Source organism: Siniperca chuatsi, linkage group LG9 (genome assembly GCF_020085105.1).
Source record: "Siniperca chuatsi isolate FFG_IHB_CAS linkage group LG9, ASM2008510v1, whole genome shotgun sequence".
In the NCBI taxonomy this organism is placed as follows: domain Eukaryota; kingdom Metazoa; phylum Chordata; class Actinopteri; order Centrarchiformes; family Sinipercidae; genus Siniperca; species Siniperca chuatsi.
The window spans coordinates 9,854,660-9,880,124 of record NC_058050.1 but is presented as its reverse complement, the minus strand read 5'-3'; the positions used below and the strand labels follow the sequence as shown (position 1 = coordinate 9,880,124).

Here is a 25,465-nt window from a genome sequence, read left to right as displayed (position 1 = left end):
CTCCGTCGAGTCGGCTCAAACACATCGAGGTGTCTCAACAATGTTTAAAGGTGGTAAATATTTAAAGGTTGTGTGATTTAAACAGTTGAGCCAAACTGAGCAGAGGTGTGGTTTTGCAACAGTGGGAGAAAGTTAACCTTTGTGTCAGTGCACATCCAGTAGAGCTGAACTGGAAACATCCCTTGTTAAAATTATGTTTTTTATTTGTTAGTCTTTTAATTGCCAGATAACCGGATGGAAAGGGTTTTATCGTGTAATTCAGCCATAGAAAATAACTTAAATTACCTTTCAAACTCCTTTATTGTTTTGCAGTTCGATGTGACAAAACCTGCCAAGCAGATTACAAGGAAATACTAACATTTAACAACAACACTTGTGAAATGTAATACAATCCAAAAGAGCCTTGCAAATATTACCCTTTTGAAGCTTAAAATGTTAATTTTTGTTTATATTGTCAGCATGGTGTTAAATCAACCAAGGTATTCTTGTTATTACACTTTACTGTCCAATATAATGTAGAGGTGAATTTGACAGTCTCAGCAAAGATTGAACATTATAAGGTTCACAAAGGTAGTATTTTGTTGCAAGTTAATATTGTTGTTCACCTCCTGTACTTGCAATGTTATTTGATTCAGGCCGTTTAATGTGAGCTGGGATATTATTCGGGCTAGCCCAGGAGAGTTACAGGTTTGTAGGTTAGAATAGAAGGAAACAGTATTAGCACAAGCTATGTTCTGTACACAGTGTCTTTGTGAGCAGGGCTGTAAGCCTGCATGCTAATCTGGTGACAGTGGCAAGCACATGCTACCAAATAAAGAGTCAGGCTATAGGCTTGGGGTGGAATTAATACAAGAGAGCAGTTCTTGTGAGGCGTTGCAAGTGTTATCCTGCTGGTGAAATCTCCATGTGCTGAAATATAAATGTGTGTTAATGCCAAGGAAAGTCATGTGCACATGTAATTTTATTTGTCATACCTGGGCCTTTCTGTGTTTGTGTTTTTTATGTGTGTTCCATACTTTTTTTTTGCACTCATGGATAGATAATACCCATGCTGCCGTGTAACCAACATTTTCCTTGCAGGAAAATCCTGCCATTAGCCGGCCCACACCATCTGTAGGCACGGGCTGACAGGGTGAGTGTGCTGGGGCGAGGGGCTGTCAAGACAGAGTTCTTAGCAGATATTATCTCCCAATCAAGTCACTGGAGACAAGCTAACGAAGCAGGTCTGCGGCCTCATTTATGGAAGGTGATGAAATCATATTTGACTTTAGAAAAATTCGTAGCTAGACATGGCTGTCAGTGTCATTTACAACAAACACAATTTTTTTGTTTAAAAAAGGCTTTGGGTCTACGTCCCTCAGATGTCATGGTTCCTCTAAGGTGTAATCACATTTTCTTTCCCATCCTTCATTATTTGGTTATATAAACCCTCAGAGGTTTTGTTCGTCAACTGACCAATAACTGACAAAAGTGTCCTATACTGTAGAATGCTGTGTGGCACTTACTGCATTGTAAAATAAAATAATAAACCTTAAACAGTGACAGTTCATATCTGCAGTAACTGAAGTGTGATCCTGTGTACTCACAGTTCTTGAAGCATTTAGATAATGCACATAATGCATTACAAACCAGGAGTTTGCACAATCTGGAAACACGATCCAAAGATCAACCTGACAAAGAAATTCAAGTACATTCTTTTATAACTGAGGCCTCAGGGCTTCACAGGCACACCATGATCTGAGGCCAGCAGGACCCTCACCTGCACTGAAAGCACCTCAACTGACAGCCCAAAGGCATGCTGGGAATTCTGGTATCAGCTAGAGAGAAGGTGGTGGTCAGAGCACCTTATTTTTGTATTGTTTCTCTCTAGCTGTGCCCACACTTGTCTGCAGTGTGCAACATGCCAGGCTGATTCTGCAGAGAATATGGTATTTCCATGCCGTAATATGACACCTGAAGCAAAGACCTGAGAAAGTCGTTTTTTTGTCACAGTTATGACTGATCTGCAAGCCTGCAAAACTTCCTTTCATACATAGTGAAACTGTCTCGCTGCTCTATATGGTGTATAACTGTTGGGGAAAAGACGGTGAATGACTCAGGAGCACTGCACAGCATTGTTGGTAAATATCAGGGGCAGAATTTCCCCAAAGTATCTAACATGACTGTATGTCATAACAATAAAGATAAGCTATCTTGCTTGTATATTTTCAAAGGACCCAGCCAGTGATGTTGAATATTCACCTTTATACTTAAAGACCTCTGCTTGCTGCCCTATCAGCAAAACAAGAATGGCATCTGATAAAAATCCCACTGTAGCGTTAGGAGCTAAAGTAAAAACTTGCTTCACAACCTTCACAAACACAATATGCAGCACAAGAAGCTGTTACTTCTATAAATAGCACTGGCTCCATGCACAACACTCTACTATTACACATCAACAAGCACAGGCATCAGCCACGAGCTCTGAGCTTGTCACATGTCCCTGAGCATAACACACAAACAGTACAGATTGTGTGTATGTGTCACACACAGAGACATGCATTCATACTCATCCATGTCAGTTAGAATCAGTGGGTTTGGTCACTGTTTTCAACCCTACGTGATGTGTTTTCCTGTTTTCACTACAAGGATGTGGTTAGGTTTTCTGTCATGTGCTGGGTTGCGTCTGGAGACACAAGTAATTTTTCACCCACAAGCCTAATAGCCCACTCATGTACTGACAGAAAAAATGACAGCAATATTTACCAGAAACAGCATGAACAATAGGCTCACATAATCAAAAAATGGGTTCTTTAAATAATGGGAAATAATTGAAATAACTACACAGCAATACTGACAATGGAGCAACAAAATAATAACCATATGAAGCAATATTTACGCGGTATAAAAATATCTTTTAGAGTATCATGCTGAGTCTACCAGATGGAGATATGGCCACCCATGGCACTGCATGTCAGTGAGTTCCAAGGAGAAATAGCAACGAAGACATGACGGCAAAAAGGTAGGCAGGGCTGCGCTGCCCTCTGTTGGTGAGTTACTGTACATGGAAAAAAGAAACCAGTAAATGGCACTAAATGTATTCTTCAAATTACAAATGAATTAATAATAATGTAAACTATATGCATGCACGTTTTTAAATTGACTTGCCAACGCTAACTCAGTATACTTAAAAAATATATACCTTTTACAGCCTCAAAATTTTAACCTACATTTGTATGTGGCATATAATGATTCTATATGAAAAGGTCAGGCAAATTAAAGGGACTAAATCCTGTCCTAATTCAAATTATAAGTGAACAAAACAATTTACGTAGCAACAGTGTAAACACAAGAGTGTGAAAACATGTAATCAATTGTGGTTTTAAAGGTTGACACTGCAAAACAAAAAGCACAGAAAAAATAAACCAACAGTTGAATTATTATATATTTATTGAACAATGTTAAGTATGATAGGGCTCTCCATGTAGGAACTCTAATAATATAGTATAAAAAATTAAAAAAGTACAAATAACAAATACAGGACAAGGCATTGTAAACAACATCCAGAATAAGAGAAAAGAGACAGATTTCTTCGTGGCAGTATTTTCAGAATAAAGTGTTTTTTTTCCTTTCATAAAACACGTTTTTCCCTCCATAATTAATATTGTTGTAGTTGCAAAATCGTGCCTCAAACAGAGACATTAATCAGAAGCCTTCCCAACTATTGGGATGAATGTAGTGTTTTCTTTTCTTCCTTTAGGGTTTTCTTTCTTTTAGAATATCCCACACAAACCATTGAAAAAGGCAAAAATACAAGTCCATATATTCATGAAGTACAAAATATGAAATGTACAGAATAAATGTAACATAATAAAAACAGGCCAAAAAAGCCTTTTACAGTTAAAATGGCCACATATGATTCTTCAAGTTATACTGAAATGCAAAACAGATGACAGACAAGTGGATGATCCTACGTATCCCATGCTGCCTTAGGGCTGGATTGTGCTACACAAAATAAACATTCCTCATTGGATGAGGTCAGGTCAGGGTTATGTAATACCAGATATGGTGGTCTGATGGAAGTTGCTACATGTAAATGGTCAGTATATTTCCACTATGTAGTGAATGCTATACTGATCCTAGAACAGGGAGATAGGGTTGGAGTTTAGTCCTTTCGAAGGCTACGGATGGATGGCCGACCTCCTCAAGCCCGTTTGAGCTTGTCGATGTGGAAGATGAGTTTGAGGGCGGGGCCGAGCTTCAAGCCCATGTATTTCATCATCATGTCGCTACGCAGCAACAGGAGTGCTTTGCCGTCAATCTCCTGTAGCAGAGGGAGGGAGGGAAAATTGAAAGAATTGTTTTTTTTTTAGCAAAGCCGTCCACCAGGTTAAGTTGTGCAAAAGTACAAAAAGCCACTGAACAAAAATCAGTGTCTATAAATATTTTATCAGTTTCAGAGAAAACATTTTTAAGTTTATATTTTCTAATGCAAAACAGTTATTTTAAGCATCTTCACCATTATGAGAGAGTACATACATGTTTCCTGAAAAGGTCAGCATGTGGGGCCAGCACTGGGTCGATATCTCTGATATACTGCATGACATCCTCCACTGTCCACAAGTTGGGGTCCTGACCACTGGGCCTCGGACTCTCCCGGAAACTGCCTGAGTGCAGAAGCAACAAACTCAAATCCACGAAGACATTGGGTATTTCATCTGCCTATACTGTTATATTACTTAAATTTTTCGCAATGATCCACTATTTGAGCAAGCACTATAATACACTTATACATAGGTTGCAATGCCAAAATACCATTCAGAAAAATACTACATGTTGATCAAATTAAGGTGGCTGGAACCATCCCAGAGCACGGGCAATCTTAAGCCTGTCAAATAAATCGGACATCTGCCAGTCAACGCGTCCTGTGCTCGTATGATGGAGTTGTAAAACCTGCTTTATCATTTTTGACAAAACAACTAAAGCTCAAATTATACTTCTTGCATCCGAATGACCGTGAGGGTCCACATGATGTAAATTTTCCTTATCTGCCCTGGTCTGGGTGGAGCCCAAAATTTATAACCATGCAGACTGTGTATGCAGACTAACATGTTTGAACATGTCCATGACAGGACAGTCCACTGTTTATGGATTACATCGGCCCCTTTACCCACCTTAAGTAATTCCAACTGTCTTTGAGGTTTGAAAGCTTTAAATCTATAAATGTTATTCATCTTGTAAAGATACAACTCTTGCTGCAAATAGAATGTCTTTATGTGTATTATTCACCTATTATAAGTGGCACAAATGTTCAAATGTATCATTATCAGACTTAAAAACGGAATTGGTTAAAGCCTACTTACAGTTCGTTCAATATGATTCATCTGATTCTAAGGTGTTAGGCCACGTTCAGACAGACAAGAGGATTGTGTGGAAAAACCCCTCTTATTCATAAGAATCGGCCTTTCCGGCGACACAGAGGACTCCAGCAAAAACAAGAAGGGTCGTCATCTGCCAAAGTGCTACTTTGAACACCGTATTTTACCTCACTATGAAAGATAAAATTATTGCTGCCATGATAACTTTCCAGAATCCTGTGTCAGAGTATTATTAACAGCTGTGCATTGTTTTGGTGTCTGATAAGCCTTCAACTCATGGATATGTTACACAAACTTGACTTCTTGGATCATATTTCATTGTCTCACCGTTACTTGAAGTAACACTGAAACACTGAAATGTTGTGCAAATGTAGACAGCGACAATGTTTCCTGTATCAATGTCTCATCCTACCTGTAGAGTTGTTATGATGCAGCAGCTTGGGGGGAGACCTCAGGCCGGGTGTTTGTACTGTAGAGTTTGGACAGAGAGGGCTCTTCTTTAAGTGCTCTGATACGGCAACACTGTTCTCCATGAAAGACTCACCTGGGGACAATGCAAACACATAGATGCTTAAACATTACCAAAATAACAAAAGGGGCAACCAGCCAAAAAAAGAAAAATACAGTGATTAAAATGTTACATGTAAAAAGCATCACAAAAGCAATGCAACTGACTGCCTTATTCTCATGGTATATTTCACAGTGATATGCCTGTAACCCTTAAGCCCGGGCCACACCGCCGCCTACCTTAGCAGTGCATGGGCGTCGCAGAACCTCTTGCTTTTCATTTTAGCGCCCATGTTAACAGGTTAGAGCAGCCACACACCCAGTGTGAGCAGAATGTCATCTAGAGATTTGGCCTGTTGCCTATTTTTTCCGCGTGACGTGCGGTTCTCAGCAAAAAAAAAAAAAAAAAAAAAAAAAAAAGACAGTGGCTGTTCATAGTCATACTGACATCATACCAGCAACATTACACCTTTCACTGCAGTTTCAATGTCTATATCTGTAGAATATGTCACAGACATTAAAGAAATATAAAATTGTTTGGTTTAACTCACTTCCTGTATCTGTTTCAAATTAAAATCTCTCTAACGTTACTGTGGACAGAATCCCTTTATTTTCTGTCTGAACTAAATATAAATAAAATTTATAATAAAATGAAACATTCTAATATTGATGGCCATTATCAAAGGCAAACTCAACGTAGAAAGACACGGCCAGCAGTAGCAGTGCCACAGCAGCAACACTGTCTGTGTGGACACCACACGGGTGCGAGCAGCAGCAGTTCAGTGAGGTAGCCATCATGCACAGGTAGAGGTAGGCAGTGTGGCCAGGGTTTCAGAAAGTACTACAGTAATTTGACTGTGTGTTCTGGCCTTCTGTAAAAGTGGAAGGCCCTTTTAAGGGGGATATTACCCTTCTACATAAATCTCTTCAAATATTCCATTAACTTAATTAAAATCTAAGGAAACTGAAAGATGATTAAATGATTAACCTCCTGCCCCAGAACTTAAAGCCACTCACTCCTGAGCCAAAAGCTTTTTGTGTTTAACTACCTCCTTTTATATGATTATACTGGACAACTCAGAGCAGTCGATTATTAGAATTAAATGTCTTAAATAAAATGTGGTGCAGCATTAGAGTTGAGAGCCACTGATTATATACACAAATACTATACACATGAGTGGAAGGCTTGTTTAATCAGTGAAATCCTTTGATTTAAGTGTATTTCCACTTTATTTCTTTACTCACATATAAACAACAAAGAAAGATACTATCCAAAGGCATTTTACAAAACAGAAATTAACTAGCCTGGAGCAGATTACCTCACATATACATTGATCCAGCAATGCAAGTGGATATGGCAAAAGGGCAAATGCAGGGGTGCACAACAGCTGACATATTATCCTCCAATATATAGGAGAAATGACTTACTACTGTTCTAATAGTGGAATTAAAGCCAATCATTAAAAGTGATAATATGGTGCCCTACTAGGGATGAGCAAACTGGTCAGAAAAACCAACTATGTGGTACTGACATTGTCTTTTGTCCAGATATGACTGCTGTCTGACTACTACTAATACCAACCAAACAAATATTTTTCACTAGCTCTGTCTAAATATAAACAAGCCGAAAATCATGCCTTTTTATAATTTATGAGGTACAGGACTGAAGTCCAGTATAGATAAAAAGAAAAACATCACAGCAATCACAAAAGTAACATACCATCAGTGGAGTGCCGGGGGATTTTGGCCAGTTTCTGAGGCAGAGGACTGTTGTAATCCTGGAGGAACCGCTTGGTGCCTCTTCCTGGGCCTGTCGTCAAGCTGTCTCCAAAACTTCTCCTCTCTAAAACCAGCATATATGTAGGAAAGACAGTTCATACAGTTAGAGGTGATAACGGTACAGATAAGTGTGCCAGACTGTACGTTTTTTGTTTTTTTGAGTACTGGAAATATAGAACCTGTCAAAACAGGTACACTTATAAATACAATGAATGGTTTGTGTCAGTGAATACTGTTTTATGTGTCATGTTTAACCAATAATCATTAATTTAATTAATGACTTCAGGAAACTAAAATAGCATCAATAGTTTAACCCTCTACATGATCACACTAGAAGGTTTTGACTTGTAGGATGATTGATAGGAGGCGATCTACATTTACAACAAGCAATCATCATGGCGATGAGCAGCATATTCCATGCAACTTCTTTTACTCCACTCCAACAAAGAACCTTGTTGTCAGTACACTATTAAAGATGGAGTGCAGAACTTTTGTCTCCCCCTTCTGGCAGTGAGAGTAATTACAGCAACAAGTAAAAATTCCATATACTGCAAAATACAGAGAGATTTACCTGGCGGTGATGGGCTTAATCAGCATTGTGTGAACTCGTTTGGCAAGGGCTTGAATGTAACGGACGTTCATTTATATGTATTAAAGTTCTGCACTCTAGCTTTAAATGGCTGTACAGCTGGTAGCCAACAAAATTTATTTTATGTCTGATTTATCTTGTTCCCAAGAAATCTAAACTCTAGGCATGGAGTTTGAAGTTTCCCACATTAAAACAAGTTATTTGCCTTTTGTACAGCAGTGTAAAACATATTGTGCAGATACTCAGGGGACGCCTCCCTTGACTATTTACAAGATTTGTTTCTTAGATCGTTACTGCCAAATTTCCACACGAGTAAGGCAGACAGATTTTCTTTCGCTGTAGGGAGTTTTTAATCTCCCAAAGAACCTAAAAAAACAACACACAATGAAAGGACCAATACTGGTGCCCTAAAGCTTGGTTCATTAAGACATTATAAGTAGAATTGGGATAAAATGTATTATGTAGTACTGTTTTATTCTTATATTCTTGTCAAATTCAACATCATGTACACATGCAATCTAACTGCTATCTGGAAAATGTTTTAAGTCTACTGTTGGTTTCCAGAATAATAAAAGATGCCTTAAAACTGACATATCACAGACCAGCTATCAGATTTGTTCCTATTAATGAGGACAAAAATCTCAACATAGTTGCTGTAAATTAAATATGGCATTTTCATTCACCAAATATTATCACAATGTAGAGAACAGTAGCACTGACCTGCAGTATACGTGTGACTTTCGTAGTGCAGGCCTCCTCTGGCTACAGGCTGGCTGCCAAACAGAGGATCGCAATGAAGGTTGTGGCAGAGTTTTTCCAGGAAGCGGAGGACGTAGGTGACACTACTGACTGTGGGCAGGGTCAGGGTGTGCTGCTGCTGGTCAAAGTAGGCTAGACGGGACAAATAAGGGCAAAAGACAGAGGATCAAATTCTGTTCAAGGAAGTGTACAGTCTTTTATTTGACATGGAAAAAATGAGTTAAAGCATGTTCACTGATGTGAGAGTGAGCTTTATACAAAGGTTTTTAAACCTCACATTTTATGTAACAATTACAACAGAACTTACACATAATGTAACAAGATAAGATTCTTTGACAACAGCACTATATTCTGCTCTAATGGAAGATAATTGAACAAAGATGTGATAGCCACAATAAACAAGCTAACTCCTCTTGAAATGCTTTTTATGAGGACTTTCCACAGAAGGAGAAGAGTGACAGAGAGAGCAATCATATTCCTTTTTCAAATGAGAGTGTAATTCCCACCTGAAATGACTTCGCCTCCTTGTCCAGACTTGAGGCAGGAGAAGACTGTGCCCTGGTTGTGGGCAGAGTCCACACACGCCTGAACACATTGCTGAAGCACCGAAGAGGCCCGGCCTGGCCCAAAGTGGTCTGGGAGCTGCTGGATACGCCGCTGGTCCAAATGGGGTCCCACCTTGCCGTACTTGTTTAGGTACACACAAACTAGGGAGCAAAACAACAAACAGAAGAGCCACTATTGAAGGTTATAAGCTTTCTTTGATCCATCAAAATGTAATTGTAATTTAATAAAAAGGACCACTAGGCTTATTTTAAACCTTGTTTGCATGTATTAACCACTATTTGTCAGATTCTGTTGCCAACACAACACAAAAGGCAGTGAGTGTGTGACAGCATGACAGAATGAGCCATTGTCTTACACATGCACTGAACATCCTATTAAGGTATACTCATCAATTATAATGTAGAGTACGTCCAGGTCTGTGGATGTTGTGTACCTGTGGGAGCCTGTAGTGCAGAGTTGGGGATGGTAGCATTGTCCAGAGGCACAGTGCTGGTGTCAGGCTCTGGGGTGCTGCTGGTGGGAGACGTGGGGACTGGATTAGGTACCACGCGTGGTTTTCTCTGGATACAAACACACACATTCAGACATTTTACAGCTTTTGTCTCTTTACTGTTTAATTACCACCCAAACATTTGATGGGAACAGTTCATAATATAGCATCAACTGTGACTCTTATTGCACTTAGTTATTATTTTCATATTTGAACTCATAAAACAAAGTGGCTTCCTGTAAATGTAACATGGTGTAATATCAGAAAACAAAACAAAGATCAAAAAGAAAATTCATGACTGCCAAGTATTTCCATTAATCTCTCTTCAGTACATTATTGTGGCCTGATGAGTGCAGCTACCTGCTTTGCCAGCATACAAACAGGATGCTGCCAATATTTGTAGTGGACAACCACTGAGTTTTTGTAACTGTTGGAACGTTTGAAATTTAAACCAGCTTGATCTGCCTTAGTTGAAAAACATCAACAAACAGGATGGCATTCATTCATAAATTTTAACCCAAGACACAACTAACATGTTGGTCCAGTCTGACTGGTCAGAAAGGTAATAACAACAGAGACGAGAGCAGGATGTGGCAGAGTAGAAATAAATATAACAAGCTTATCAACAGATGTAACATCAAAACAATAGTTATTTTTATTTTTTAACCGGGCCAGTTTCGGACTACACAATTTACAAAAGTAAAGAAGGTGAGCACTGGACAACACATACTGTTGTCTCTTGATATGCTAATAGGTGATGTATTATGTAGTCTAAAAATGCTTTAATGTGATATTCTGTGGTTCAGTGATGTGTTAATGTGTATGTACAGGACAGCTACCTTGCTGCCAGGCTTGGGCCCTCTTTTCTTTGGGATCTTGATGGGTTCTGCCTGAGTCTGGGCCTGCTGCAGAGCTATCCTCTGTGCCCAATTGGCAGGCAGTCTGCCCCTGGTTCGCCCTGGACCTGTCACTGGCCGCCCAGGGCCTGTCACTGGCCGTCCTGGGCCAGCCATGGCATCTTCCAGCCAGCCAGCTCTCTTTGCCCAACCCAACTGCAAACAAAGAGCAATGGAGACACAAAGTCAAGTGGGGCTAACTCTTCACACTGTGATACTCTTCCATGATAATGCTCCCTTAACAGAAAACAAGATGTCAAAAATGTTTACATACAACTAAAGCTTGTGAAACAACTTGAGGTGAGCATGTGCCCTGTGTGTCAAACTCATTTTGAGACGTCAGTCACGGTTCACTTAACTCATTTTATTTTACCTCCAATAGTATTTAGCCATGTAGATACAGTAGTTTGGTTTTGAGCCCTTTGGTTTTGAGATATCTGCCTCTGAGATTTCTGCCACCACCCCTATACAACAAAGGTGAATGGAATTCTGTCTGTGGTGCTCACAGCAGTGAGAAATTCACTGGCAACATGTCATTTCCAAATTTTGCTGGATAATCCACAGATCTCACTGTGGACAGACATAGAACCAAAGAAATAGTCTAGCTTTCACCTAGAGTGTATGGGGGAAGAGGCAGATCTTTGACACGGATATTGTGAAACCAGGGAAATTATAACCAAAACTATCTACATGGCTAGACACCGTTAGATGTAAATGAGAAAATATGTTTTTTGTAATTTGGATGAACTGACCAATTAAAGGCAACAGTCTGTCCCTAATGGTATCTGTAAACCACTTCATGCCCACCTTACTGCCAGGCTTGGGCCCTCGTTTCTTGGGAACCTTGATGGGCTCCAGGCCTTTGGCGGGCTGGATGCTATGTGGTCCCAACGCTGAGCCCTTCTGACTCCAGGGCCCTGTCACCTTGGTTTTCCTACGGCCTGGCTTGCGTCCTCTCTGACCTGGAGGTCTGCCCACTGTGGGGGTGGGGTGCATGGCTGGGCTCTCTACACTCCCATCTGTCAATGCCCCAAGGCTCTTAGGCAACACTACTGCATGGGCAAAGATGGGCAGACACACAAGAAAAGGGAAGCTGAGTAAAAAGCTGTGGCATAACAGCAAAAAATAAATAATTAAGAATTATAGCTCCAGGCTCCCCATTTAATCACAGGCGGGGCATAGAAATGTAATAATGTTTGCACAGTCAGAGTAGTTATTTTCTCACTAATTGCATTTGTGAGTTTATAAAAATATTTCTTCACCAATGTGTATTCAATCTGAAATTTAGACTACATTATTTGGTTATGTGATGTGATATTGGTTCATTCAAATTCAACTACACCACACACTTGCCATGTAACTGTGCAACACACAGCAGAATGAGTCATGTACCCGACTGCACACACTTCCAAGAAGCCTTTACGCTGTTGGCTGCAATGTCCCCGTTTGAATATAGCTGTAGCCAACCAAGTAGAAAGCTGTGTTATACACACATTGCATACGGCTCATCAGCTATTACCATCACTCACCTATGCTATAAATACCTTTCTCAAATGCTGATTAGCAAGTAATGTACCACCTCATTTTCAGAATATGGAGCGTCAAACTTTTTAAAAATCAAAATTCCTTCAGTTTGTTCAATGCTGAACTAAATCCAGACTGTTCATACCACCTGAGCTCAAACTTCTCACAGCAGCATATCAGCAGAGAAGGTCAAACATTCTCAGTAGTGAAACATTTTTCTTCACTTGAACCCTTCCTCACTTATAAGCCTGAGGACAACACATTACATCTCCCAGTCTGTGGTGTGCTTCACAGTGAGAGAGTGAAAAGGTAAAGAAAAGGAAAGAGGGTGGGAGGTCATATCAAGAAGTGCACGCTCCAATTCGCTTCATAAGTCTGCTCATTCTGTGAATTTTAACCTTTCAGTGAAATCAAAAGGATTTAGTTGGCTTTTTTCTGCATATAAATAAATTCACAGAACTCCTAAGAAATTCACTGCAATAAGAATTCTCTTCATGGTAGTCAGATTAAGGGAGGGGCAAATAACAGATGAAACAATTAATCATTATACGCTGTAAGACATCAATACACTGCTAATGGTATTCATGGTACTTTATCTCGCAATATTAAAAGGTTGGTTCATCTACAAACATTTATGTCTACTTATGCATAAAGTTAGAGGTTTTTTTTCCCAGGTTTTGAGAAATGTGTCAATACAATTGAGAAGAATGAAATTTTGTTTGTGGTGCTTAAAGCATTGAGAAATTGTATTTTACAAAATCAACAGCCGCATGTCTTCCCAGATATAGTTCCCATTATAATTTCCTGCTCGCAAGGTCTGTGGATCTGATTAATGGGAATGTGGCTTCTGTTAAATAGTTTTAATGTAATTTTTCAAGTTTGTAAGCACCACAAACAAAATTCCACTCACTTCCAATTTATTGAGGTGGCAGAGTTAATCCCAGGGACTGATATCTAAAAACCTGAGAAAATAAAGCCTAACCATCTTCATGGCCAGATAACACTAAAAGTAAGCAATAAAATATGTATCACTATGTCAGGTATATGGTGGACAACAATATATCAGTACAGTATTGCAATATGAAATCAGACAGGCATTACCTGCATAAACTGCAATCCATAACAACCAACAAAAGATGAAGATGAAGATGAAGCAGAGTAAAAACAAGGACTGAAAGATATCAGGCAAGAGGTGAAGGAGCTGTTTTAAAACAAAGGACAGAGGTAATCAAAGATGATTTTTGTTTGGTCTACCTTCAAGTCCCTGCTGGCTAGAATAAAAAGAAGAAATGTGTGAACACCCTAAAAGCCTGTGGAATAAACCCCTAATAAAGTAGAAAGCTGCGGTCTTAAAATGTATCTCTCAAACTGAACACACACTCTTGCTTTCTTGACGGGAAGCATTTTAGAAATCACATGAACCACTAAGGAAACATACTCATGGTAAAATCATTTAGAGCAGGTCCTATGTTAAACACATAAACACAACTAAATAAGCAGTGTAATTTATAGAAGCCAACACAGCTGGCAAAACTTCAAGAATGTGTGCATGAAAAAACACACAGAAGAAAGAACCACAGTATAGCCTGGATTGCTGGCTTCACATGCACCTGCAAACCTGCGCACACACCACACAAACTAAAATGCACTGGTATTTATCCTGGATCAACCCAGGACAGATTTATGAGAGGATCAGCCACATTAACACAGGTCTTGGCCCATGGGCCTGTATTTATTAAACACATTTTCAAACGGGCACACCAATCAATGCAAAGCTCAGTCTGCAGGCTACTGCTGCTACTGCTACTTTTTATAGGGGAATCACTGTGAAGCTAAGAAAAAACAAGACACCTGATTGATCCTCCACAGATTGGACGAATCCTAGATATGTTTAAAAGGTTTAAAGAGCTCAAGGTTACATGTTCATTGATCAATGGCAGTGCTTGTAAATACAGCCAAACAAACGCGTATCAAGCAAGCCCTTCTTTTTTTCCCTCTCCCCTGAGTGCACTGAGTTCATTGAGTTCATAAAGCCACCACTGCCAGCTTCATATTACAGGACGATAACTTCTCAAGAACTTTTAATCTATCACTCCGACTGCATTTCTGTAACTTCATTCATCTTTACTCACCTCTCTTGCCCGAACAAAAGTTAAAAGTGTGCGGTTGTCTGCACAGCTGTCTGCAGATTCACCCTCTCCTCCTGCCCTGTCCTCCTCTACCACTCTTCCTCGGAGTTGCTCCTCCTTCCTTTCATTTTCCTCCCTTCTCTTCTTCTCTCCTCCCACCATCTGCTGACAATGTAAACATTCCACCTTTCACAGCATATGTCTGTCTTTTCTCTTCGTTTCTATCCCCTCTCTTAACTCAATTCTCTCAGAGGCATCTAATCAGAACCTGTTAACCAGGGTGCCAACGAGAGGCCTGTGGAGGGGCACCCAGGCTCGTTTCAAGCACGTCATGGCCTGACTCTGCCAATTGGGTGAGTGCCAGGCCTTCATAAAACACTAGCAGGCTACAAAGACATGTCCTGCCTCCCCATTTCCCTCCTTCCTTTTCCAGTCCTTCACATACTGTGGATTCTAACAGATGAGTACGGCTGAACTTGTGGCTGATAACCCTTGTATCCACTTCTTCCTTTTATGTTTCTTATATAAATTGCTTACTCTGATTCTGGCTCTTCTTCCTCATGTTGAAAGTAAACATGCTTTGAAGAAGAGAAGAGAAAAATGGCTGGTTACAAGAAAAGTCCTTGTTTGCTAAATGGAAAAACAAAGAAGCAATGTATCATGTAGAACTCTTCACGGTAAGACTGTGTCACAAATGCAGGCAAAACCATAGGCAAGCCTACTTTAACTTTTAACAAACTGGACTTGATGTTACTGGATTTTGCAAGTCAAACACAGTTCAAAAGAACACGTTATCTAGAGAGAGATTCGACACTATCAGGAATTAAAAATAGCAAACTCATGTTGATGACTTGATCAGCTGGTGCTAATGATGCCTTCAGGCAGATGACAGTAAAACTCCAGTAGAATATGTTGATGAAATCTGCTCATTATTGCGGCGAACAAGTTGCTAATCTGCAACAGGTCTTGGATTCAGAAGCAAAAAATTACTACCACTCAATGTTGTTCTAAAATATGTGCTCTTTTACAAAAGTGCTTGTTGTGCACTGGATTTGCTGTACAAATGGATCTCAGATTTTATCAGCATGAATGTGAAAATACAGTGAGTGGGCAAAATGAAAGCAACATCTTTACAGTGCAATGCAATCCCACACATAGGCTGGAAATAAATAGTACCCTTATGAGGATTAGAAAGCTCAATTTTTGTTGAGACTTAGTCATAGATGTGTTAATTCAACTCTATGTAACTTAATTAACAATTTGGTTACAATATACTTAATTTAAATACATCTTACATATTCGTCCTTATATAGTAATGAACTTCATTTTAACAACCTTGTGTTGTTAAAGGCCCTGCACACCCACACGGGTTATTTTCAGTTAACCTCACTGACTAGAACCTCTGCTCAGGTTAAAGTTGATCGGAGCTATGGTGGGAATTTTGTGAGATCACTGATCTCAACATACCAATAAGAACAATAAACGCATACGTTGTAACTGGAGAGAGAGGGACGTGTCAATCAAGCACATTTTGTACACACGCAAAAGTGTGTACATTTTGTACACACTTCCACTGTCCTGAAAAGACACCCAATCAGGCCAATAAGCGAAAACACCTGTGTGGGTTGACCATGAGTGACTAGGGCCCTTAAAAGGTCAGTTCATCCAAACTGCAAAAAAAAAAAAAAAAAAAAAGCCATTTCCTGAATGTCAACATCATTGTGTTGGAAAGAGATATGAACGCTGATTTTTTTTAACATAATTTTTAAAGGCTCTGAACACCACAAACAAAATTTACCTCCACTGTATTGCAGTGGAGGCAGAAATCTCAGAGACCCATAGCACAAAACCTGGGAAAATAAAACCAAAATTATCTGCATGGCTAGATACCTTGGTTATGCACGAACAGAACTAATTTGTACGACGTGTTGTCCAACCACATAAGGTGCGGTGAAAAGCCAGCTTTCATAGAGAAGGTAGAGTCACAATACTGTTTCAATATGGGAATAACAGCACAAATTTCCTCGTTCCTGGAAGGCATTGATCGTGTTACACTCTGTTGTTCACATAAAAACTGACAGAAGCAGTTGTGTACAGAATGAAAGTGAGCTTGAGAGAGAAGTTCAAACCCTGACAATCACTGCATTAAGTGAGTGTGAGCTTTCGGAAAGTTACAGAAATGGCCGTACATAGCCCCCCTTCAATTCCGACGTCAGAAAGGTGTAGGCAGAAGGGGTTCCAAAGCTATTCGACCATCCGACAAGCACTTATGAAGAAGCATACTGGCAGCTTAAAGATATGTGCAATGACATCTTTTTTGGAATTTGGATGAACAGACACTTACAAACATGTGACATGCTTTTTCATAAAACCTCCCGCCTACTGTTAAGGTCCAGACCTTTTGTGCCAGGCGGCTGAAGGTTGTCTCCAGTGAGGGTGCACCAGCCAACAGGAAAGATGTCACGCGAGTCATAGCGGCAGTAGTAGTCAAAGGCTCCCCGCCAGCCATCAAAGGTGACCAACACCTCAACACCACGCAGTGCACCCACTGTGGCCGGGCAGATAAAGTGTGGATTTTTTCGGTCCACCGCCTCCAGCTTCATGCCTACTTGGAAGGAATTCTGCTCCGGGGTGGGAGGCTCCTGCTGGGGAACATGGAGAGAAAGAAAGGGTGTCAGGTATGAAGGTGGCATGTGTGAGTATCTATGCGTTCATTTGTACTGGGGAAATATAGTAAAATAAACCAAATGCTGGGGAATTTTTGCTATGGGTGATAAGTTTTCTTATTCTACCAGACATAATGGCATCAGTGTCAGCCATCTTTGGTGGACCAAAGAACCTGGTGAACTCTAGTATAAACGAGTAACTATGAATAGTAAATAAACATGCTCGTTTTCTCCCTGATATAGGACAGCAAGAATGTGTTGCGTGTTGAGCTCGTGAGCCTTGTAGAGGTACCTTGTGAAAGATGCGAGAGGGTGCCATCTCAGCTCCATTTAGTGTTTTCAGAAGGAACATGGGCCAGGAGGATGCATTGAGACGGAAACCTGAAGAAGGACAATTTGTTGTTATAACTACACCACCTTTAGATCCAAGGGTTGTGTGATGAACATGGTGACATTGACATAGACAAATCATGGAAAACTATTAGAGCAGAAACAATTAATGGATTAGTCAATTGAATAAAAATGAGTCTGCAAATATTTTGATAATCAATTCATCGTTTCAGTCATTTTTACACCAAAAACATTCTTTCTAACTATCTCTATCTGGTTCCAGCTTCTCACATATGAATATTTGCTGCTTTTCTCAGTTTTAAATTACTGCAAATTGAATATATTTGAGTTTTGGACTATTGGTCGGACAAAACAAGACATCTTAAGACATCACCTATTTTCTGAGACATGATGAGCATTTTTTTCCCCACTATTTTTTAACATTTCATAGACCAAACAATTAATCAAGAAAATAATTAGCAGATTAATCAATAATGAAAAGGATAGCTGGCTACAGCCCTAAAAACGATCAACAACACTTTGTAGTAACATTCTAAATACGCAGACAACAGAGTGCATTTGTGTCTTTTCCCATGGTTAATCAATACAGAAATGTCCTGGGTAGGAGGCTTTTTAAACTGTGTCAAAAAGTTATTCATAGGCATTAACATGACACAGTGACATTCTGTGCTGTCAGTCACTGACACCTAGTGGACAAATTGAAAACCCCTAAAAAAGAAAAGTAGAAAAGATACTGTGAAGTCAGTAGAAAAACCTTTAACAGTCTTGAACAGTCATGAAAACACAAGGTGTCATGTGATTTGTGTGTGTCCTTACCAAGTGGTGGCTGCAGCATGCCTCCGTTCTTCTCACAGTTGCCGATTGGCTGGATCTCTGACGAGTCCACCAAGCGCCAGAAGTCATTCTTGTTGTCTGACCCATCCAGGCGCAGCCGCAGCCGTGAGCCTGTCAGGCCCACCACTGTGGCGATGCAGGTGGACGTGGTGTTTCGCGGGTCCTGGGCCTCCAACTTCATCCCTGCCTTGAACTCATTAAGTGGAGGTGTGAGGCTCTAGATAGTCATGATAGACAAGTGTTAGTTGGAGAGTGGCAGCACAATGACAGCAGTGGAGAGAGAATTTAGTGTAATGAAATAATCACAGGAGAGATGCTTACAAATAGGTTTGAGAAAAACAGTCGAGAGTGGAGATATGAATCTTGCTCACCTGTCTGAAGCAAGAAGAGGGAGCAGCGATGGAACCCGTCTCTTTCAGGTATTTCTCCCAACTGAAATGCCCTGTAGAAGAACAACAAGAGCAACAAGAAATTCATACCATATCACAAAGGTGTTCAGATGTGTTTTTCCAGTCGTGAAACGTTTGACAAATGTTTAATTTTTTATGAATTTTGAGTTGAATTTTACATGCAATGTTTTGTGAGCCCCAACACAAAACAACAAAGAGACACGAGGCATGAAATATATTATCATCATTTGTAGCAAACTTTGTCTTGATGATTAATGAAACAATGCTGAGGCAAATTCCTGGGCACCGTTTCCTATTGGAATTGCCCAAAACTTACTTCATATATCACTGGCTGCTGTGGGTTATTTACCTTGGTACTGTGAGGGCACCCGGGAGGGCCGTCCACTCCGGGCATGCTTGATCCTTCTGGCATCTTTCCACTCTATAGCTAGAGGAGCCAAGAAAGACAGAATAAGCTCTCAACTACAGGTGATTTTCACATCAGTCAGTACCTTGCAATAACTGCCACACTCACTGCTCCAAACACTGTCCGGGATTACAGGACTATTACAAGATAATATATGAATCGGCCTACACAGAAAAAACAAACAGGAATGGTTGGAATGAACTAAAACTAAATGTGCCATATTTCTAGCTTTACCTGCAAGCTACTGTGAATACTTGTTTGTTACAAATATTTGGAAAAAATACTGTTATCATACTGAGAATGGCATAATAAATTCTTACCTTTCTGTGGCACAGGTTTCCTCATGCTCCAACAATACTGACCAAGCTCACAACACAACAGTGGCCTCCACTCTAAGACGAGAAAAAAATCCACAAAGGTAGCTATGTTAAAGCTGTGTGAACCACACACAACTGTGAGAAATAAAAAGAACGTGGTGTGACTCTTGTTTGTTGTTTGACAATTAAATTAAATCGTAGTCATTATCAAAACATTTCAAAGACACCAGATATACCACCTTGAAGTTTGGAGAAATGTACAGAAATCATTGACTGTATAAAGATGGACGACATGACAGCTCCCCAAAAGTGAAGTCAAAACATCTCGATCGCCCCCTGGTAGCTGGATGCAGTATAGGTCATAAACCCCGCCCCCTCCATGTTAGAGGATGGAACATGGTCCAAACAAAAAAAAAAAATCAAAGTACATGTCAAATTTTTCCCAAAGATGTTTTCTGTCATTTTAGGTAGTTCTTATCACTCTGGTGTATGTTCAAGTGTTCGTCTTTTTGATAAGTTTGGTTTTAATTAGTTATTTGATGCTATACAAAGGGGGTTTCACATCATGATTGATAGTTGAGCCCGGCTCGCAACTGAGTCAGCCGTATGTATGGGCAGGACCTCGATACCGCGGCTCCATTTCCATTTATTGTATTTCAGTGGATGTATCAGGGTGGGGGCCATGTGTAGTTATCTCTTGTTTGTTTGTGTTTTTCTATATGCTTGTTCTATAAGGTCAAAACAAAATTTCACAAAAATGGGGCATAAACAGGGAAAAACTTTATGTTAAGGGGTTAACGATGGGGTAATGAAGAGTGTAAGAGTTTTTATCAACTCAAATAAGTGATTACACCAATTAAAAATGCAGGAGTATTCAGACCCAAGCTTAGGCTACCATGTGTAAATTGTACTGTGTTTCAAAGGGAAACCAGAGAGCTGCCCTGTTTATCTTTGTAGCTCACTGGCCATCTCTCCAGGCAGGGGGTTGTCATGGGAGGCAACCAGAGGCAAGTTCAACAAAGAGACCAAAGATCATGCCAACAATTTACGACATATGGATTTAATTTACTTTTTCACACTAAAGATTAATTTAAAAGAAAAAAATACATTAAAGCTCCTTGCTGTACTAACTGCATATGCAGACAGTAATCAATATAAATGGAGGGGACAAACTATTAAAAACACCTCTCAGTATAAAGCAACACCACAAAACTACAGCCTCTGAAATTACAGTAAAATTGAATCAATACCTCTTAAAATGTTCAGTATCACTCTGCTGAAATTGCTATTAGTGTTACTCCACACAATGTTAATCAAACACTCCCATGCAATAATCTCAAATGCAATTAAAACCTATTGCCTTCTGATTAAAGAAAACAGAATATTACCCTTTATGTGAAAATCACTATGCTGAATGTTTACAAAATTTCTCCTCATCAATCAGTGGACAAGGGTTTCGAGAAGGAGACATGTTTTGAGGCTCAGTGACTCCTGTAACCCAAACCTTGGGCTGACCAACATTACCATCCAGACACAACATACAGGTCAACAGGTCAACTGGTCAAACTGATAGAAATAACAAGTGCTTTAAGTTCCTGTTCCTTCAATCCTGCTGTGACCACAGTCCAATGTGGCATATATTAGACATAATCCAAAGATTTAGATTAGAGTTTATGATATGACAGCAAAACGCAAAACATGTCCAAAATCGCATGTGAGGAATAACATACAAGTTAGTACTGGCAAACAGTAAAGTTACAGAGCGACACTTGTTAACCATCTGCCAAATATTTGAATTTACCGAGAAAAAACATACCAGCTTTATTATGAGAGCTGTTATAAATTAACTAATGTTATTTTACGCAAAAAAACGAGTAAAAGAGCAGTGACAGAGGACCCATAAGGTCACTTGATAGGGTGCTGTTCATATAAACATACCTACCTTACAACTTCATAACCGTTTAGCAGCGTTTCTCCTCTCCGGGTGATTTCCTTTTCAATAGAAGTGCGCCTTTTTCCTCCGCCAAGGGGGATGGCGTCCAAATTAAAGCGGTCCGCTCCTTGTTTTTCCGTCTGGGAAAGTGACAGGAGGTACTGGCATTAGAGAGCTCAGCAGGAACACCTTCCTCCTGTTGCTAACCCAGTGAGTGTTGAAGACTCAACGTCCCGCTAGTACCACTTGTCTGACATCTACATGGGACGCTGTTTCCATTTACAGCCAAACTATCGCGTCTCTCATAGCCAAAAATTGTTGAGCTCCATTCATAACACAAAGCCCCCGCCCTCTCCTGTGCTACATTTGCATGCGCGCTGGATGCTCATTTAACGTTACGTGACAGCATCGCTAATTATGTTATTCAGGAGTTAACGCTACAATGACGGTAACCTCTAGGGTATAGATCAGTCAAAAATAATACTGAATGAAAACATGCATGCAGCCGTGCACACACCACATTCAGTATGCTATGCTACGCACTGCTACACAGAGACATGCCCACTGCCCAGGATGCTAGCTTAGCATGCTAGCTTGTTGACGTGATTATAAATATTAGCATTAGCAAAACGGGTGCATACCAGCTCACTGAGGCTAGCCAGTGGTGGTCTGGGCTCAACACTGAAGCAGCCTAAAAGGAGACGTTGCTCGGTGTATCCGAGGATGTTTACCTTGCTTTGTAACGTGTGTGTTTGTTTCTGATGTGGATTTAGCGCTTGTCCGCCATTTTTTTTTTCTACACTATGAGGAGGGGGTGTTTTGCCAACATTTCTTGTTGGGCAGTCAGTCAGGCGTCGGGCAAGCTGGAGGATGGTGAAAATACAAAACAACGACCCCTGGCGGCCAAAAGAAGGCATTTCAGGCATGGGAGAAACAACTATGAAATGCAAAAAATAGATTTAACCGAAGGCTAAAAAAAATATAATTATCTAATATCCCAATAATCTTTTATCTGTTATCTTTTACACTGCAATAACAAAATATCTTATTCACGGTAATATACAGTACAATACTGTAGCATGTAACTACATAATATTGGTTTATAAGCAGACTGTATGTTGTAGTTGTAATACATACATACACTCAGTTGCCAGTTTATTATTAGGTACACCTAGCTAAAACTAACGCAAGCTAACACAATGTACTATATACAGAATATATATATATATAATACTGTATACATACTGTGCATGAACTACTTACTGTATTTATATAAGGTCACTTATTGCATTAAAGCCTGACTGAGGTGTGACGGCAACACTGCTTATATAATACCTCAAACTTTGGCAATTCTTTACTAGAGTTTCTTGTTACTTATCTGCTGGTACATACACGATAAACATATTTGCAATACGTTTATACCAATATTGATATTGATACACCATTTATTTCAGTATTTTTTGCACTCCGACACCTTCTTGAACTTTTTGCAACCCTGTATGCACCATTTACAGTGACAGTTTTATGTGTATAAACAATGTATGCAGTTTTCTATTTGTTGTTTATATAAAGAGTATATATCTACTTGTCTGTACATACAGTAGCTATAAGCTTATGTTTCCTTATCTCTGTTGCACATTGCCATTGTTTATGTCTGTGTGCATCTTCCTGTACATTTATTTATGGCACTGTGTGTAAATACAATGAGTTACTGGAAACCAGAATCAAATTTCTTGTGTGCTTAAACATACTTGGCCAATAAAGCTCATTTTTATTCTAATAGTGTCAGTGGATCTTAATGATTTATTGGCACTTTTTATGCACTGCTGAGACTGCTGAATTGCTTGTAAAAATGCAGAGAGTTATTCAGTTCTCATGTAGCTCTTTAATTTGAAATAAAGTTTCATTAATAATAAGCAGTCATTTTATCACAAGTCAATAACCATGATCATTAATTTATCGCAAGAATATTAAGAGAAAAGACAAATTAGAATGGAATTTTAGTAACCGTTGTTATTGCAGCATTACTGCCGTTCAGAGCGCTGCTCTAGTTTCATTTAATCTGTGCTCTAGTTTTGGGTGTTTGAATAAAAATGTGGCGTATTTGCCTTGAGCATAACATGAATAAAATTTGATTATCAGAGCACACAAAGCTTAACTTATTAACCACTATTTGTTCCAGTTAAGATTAATATAACATTCTGAACAGAATAATGGCAACATCAAAATGTACTACAAATAGAGAAATTTATATATATTTCAAACACAACATAATCCATGTTCCCAGAGTGAAATCTGAGCAAAATATCACTGAAACACAGTATGCCTGTAATAGTGTAATAAACCTAGCACAGTACAATATCTCTAAAGATATTGTAGATAAATTGTGTAGCTGTGAAAATTAGAAATAGGGGCCATTTGGTAATGCCATGCCAATTAGGTCTGGGTAGCAACTGTAACTGTGTGATTTGGAGAAACACCCAGCAGTTCAATTGTGTGTAATGGTCACCTGGCAGCACTGCTAATGCCCATTTCAGCCTACGCTGGGCAGGCCATGGCCCAGTGGCCCCCTGCACCCCAGGCAATTATGTTTGGTATCACACGGTGAAAAGGGTTAATTGGCAGCGCCCACGCGCCTGATTGGACCTGTTTCACGCCTGTCGGCCTTCATCGCATCAAAGGAAGCCCCAGTCCACCAGGCACCATTATTAGAACACACAAACACACGCACACACATCTCATGGACACTCTCTGTACACAGACTCTGTACTTAAATCAAATGCTCTCATGACTGAACATTTGTGGAGGAATAAAAACATGCACATAACCTTCACACGCACTATGTAAAAACAAATATGCAACATACACCTACAGAAACACATTCATACAGAACTATTGTACCGCACTTAAGTATTCATCATCCTCATGCAGAGACATAAGCGTGTTTACACTTGCATGCACACAGGCATTATGCAAATAACTTTCTGGATGATCTCAACTAATATCACTAGGGGTCAGTGTTGTTTAATAAAAAGCAGGGCCAGATAATTCTGCCCCTTTCTTCTCCCCACATTAATTTCATCATGATGATTTTGTTTTCCTCTGAGCACAGGACAGGAACACTCATCATTTTTGCTGCTCACTATCCTCTTTAAACTCTCCAAATTTGATTCTAATCATGATTATGGATTTGTTTTCCCTTTCAATTAATATTTTTTCTTTCATTATGTAAAATAAAATTATTTGGCTTTGCTTCCTTTTCAAACATTTCCATATCAAATGTATTTGAGGACTAATCATATTCTAGTTTCTCTGCCTGACTTACTGTAATTATTGGCAAACCAAGTGTCGTTCAGTGAAGCCATGCCTATTGTATATTGTGTGCCTGTCTTTTTTTCAGGGTCTCCATGTGGTTCTAGTTTTTTTATTAATAAGGCTTCAACCACTGAGCTACTAGCAGTCTATGAAAGTCCATCAGCCATTATACAAGCCAGTTTGACAGGCAAATAACAACAGTGACAATGTTCCATCCAACCGTCCGCTGTAGCATAAATCATACTTTCCCAAGGTTCAACAAATTCAGACTCATAAAACACATTAGTAGAGACAATTCTGTGAGTCTTGGAAAATGTTTTGATGACAGAAAAAACAAAATGATCTTCACTGATTAAATACAATCACCATAAACATAAAGAACAGCACTTATATGGAAAAGATAAGGAAAATAATGAGTGGTGTACAGTATGTGACTGTAACCACATGATAAAGACAAGCTTTTGATAAAAGTATTACAGACAAGATCAACAAGATAAATTGGGTCTCTTTTTCATAATATTTTGAGGGTTGAAAGACACTGAAAATGCCTGCAAAAATCATATTCTACACACTCAAAACACATGCAAATCATTTATACAAAGTGCACTGTTAGATTTGCAGATGCCTTTGATAGCT

At 39.5% G+C, this 25,465-nt stretch overlaps 1 protein-coding gene across 3 annotated transcripts; it reads right to left on the bottom strand.

The window, feature by feature from the left end:
* Positions 1-3,411: 3,411 nt before the first annotated feature.
* Positions 3,412-22,398, bottom strand: LOC122881524 (polycomb protein SCMH1). 3 transcript variants are annotated; one of them, XM_044207807.1, is made up of 17 exons: positions 22,246-22,398; positions 21,524-21,654; positions 19,585-19,656; positions 19,208-19,285; positions 18,820-18,890; positions 18,431-18,665; positions 17,556-17,644; positions 16,996-17,242; positions 11,752-11,996; positions 10,888-11,100; positions 9,992-10,118; positions 9,498-9,698; positions 8,953-9,123; positions 7,585-7,707; positions 5,770-5,901; positions 4,519-4,646; positions 3,412-4,303 (listed from the first exon to the last, which is right to left on the bottom strand). In XM_044207807.1, the coding sequence occupies exons 3-17, from the start codon at positions 19,607-19,609 to the stop codon at positions 4,184-4,186; spliced, it is 2,205 nt and encodes a 734-aa protein (XP_044063742.1). In that variant the 5' UTR covers positions 19,610-19,656; positions 21,524-21,654; positions 22,246-22,398; the 3' UTR covers positions 3,412-4,183. The 3 variants fall into 3 exon arrangements, with proteins under 3 accessions (XP_044063742.1, XP_044063744.1, XP_044063743.1); XM_044207809.1 differs by having other exon boundaries at positions 16,996-17,239; XM_044207808.1 differs by lacking the exon at positions 22,246-22,398 and adding an exon at positions 22,156-22,172.
* Between the last annotated feature and the right edge of the window lie 3,067 nt (positions 22,399-25,465).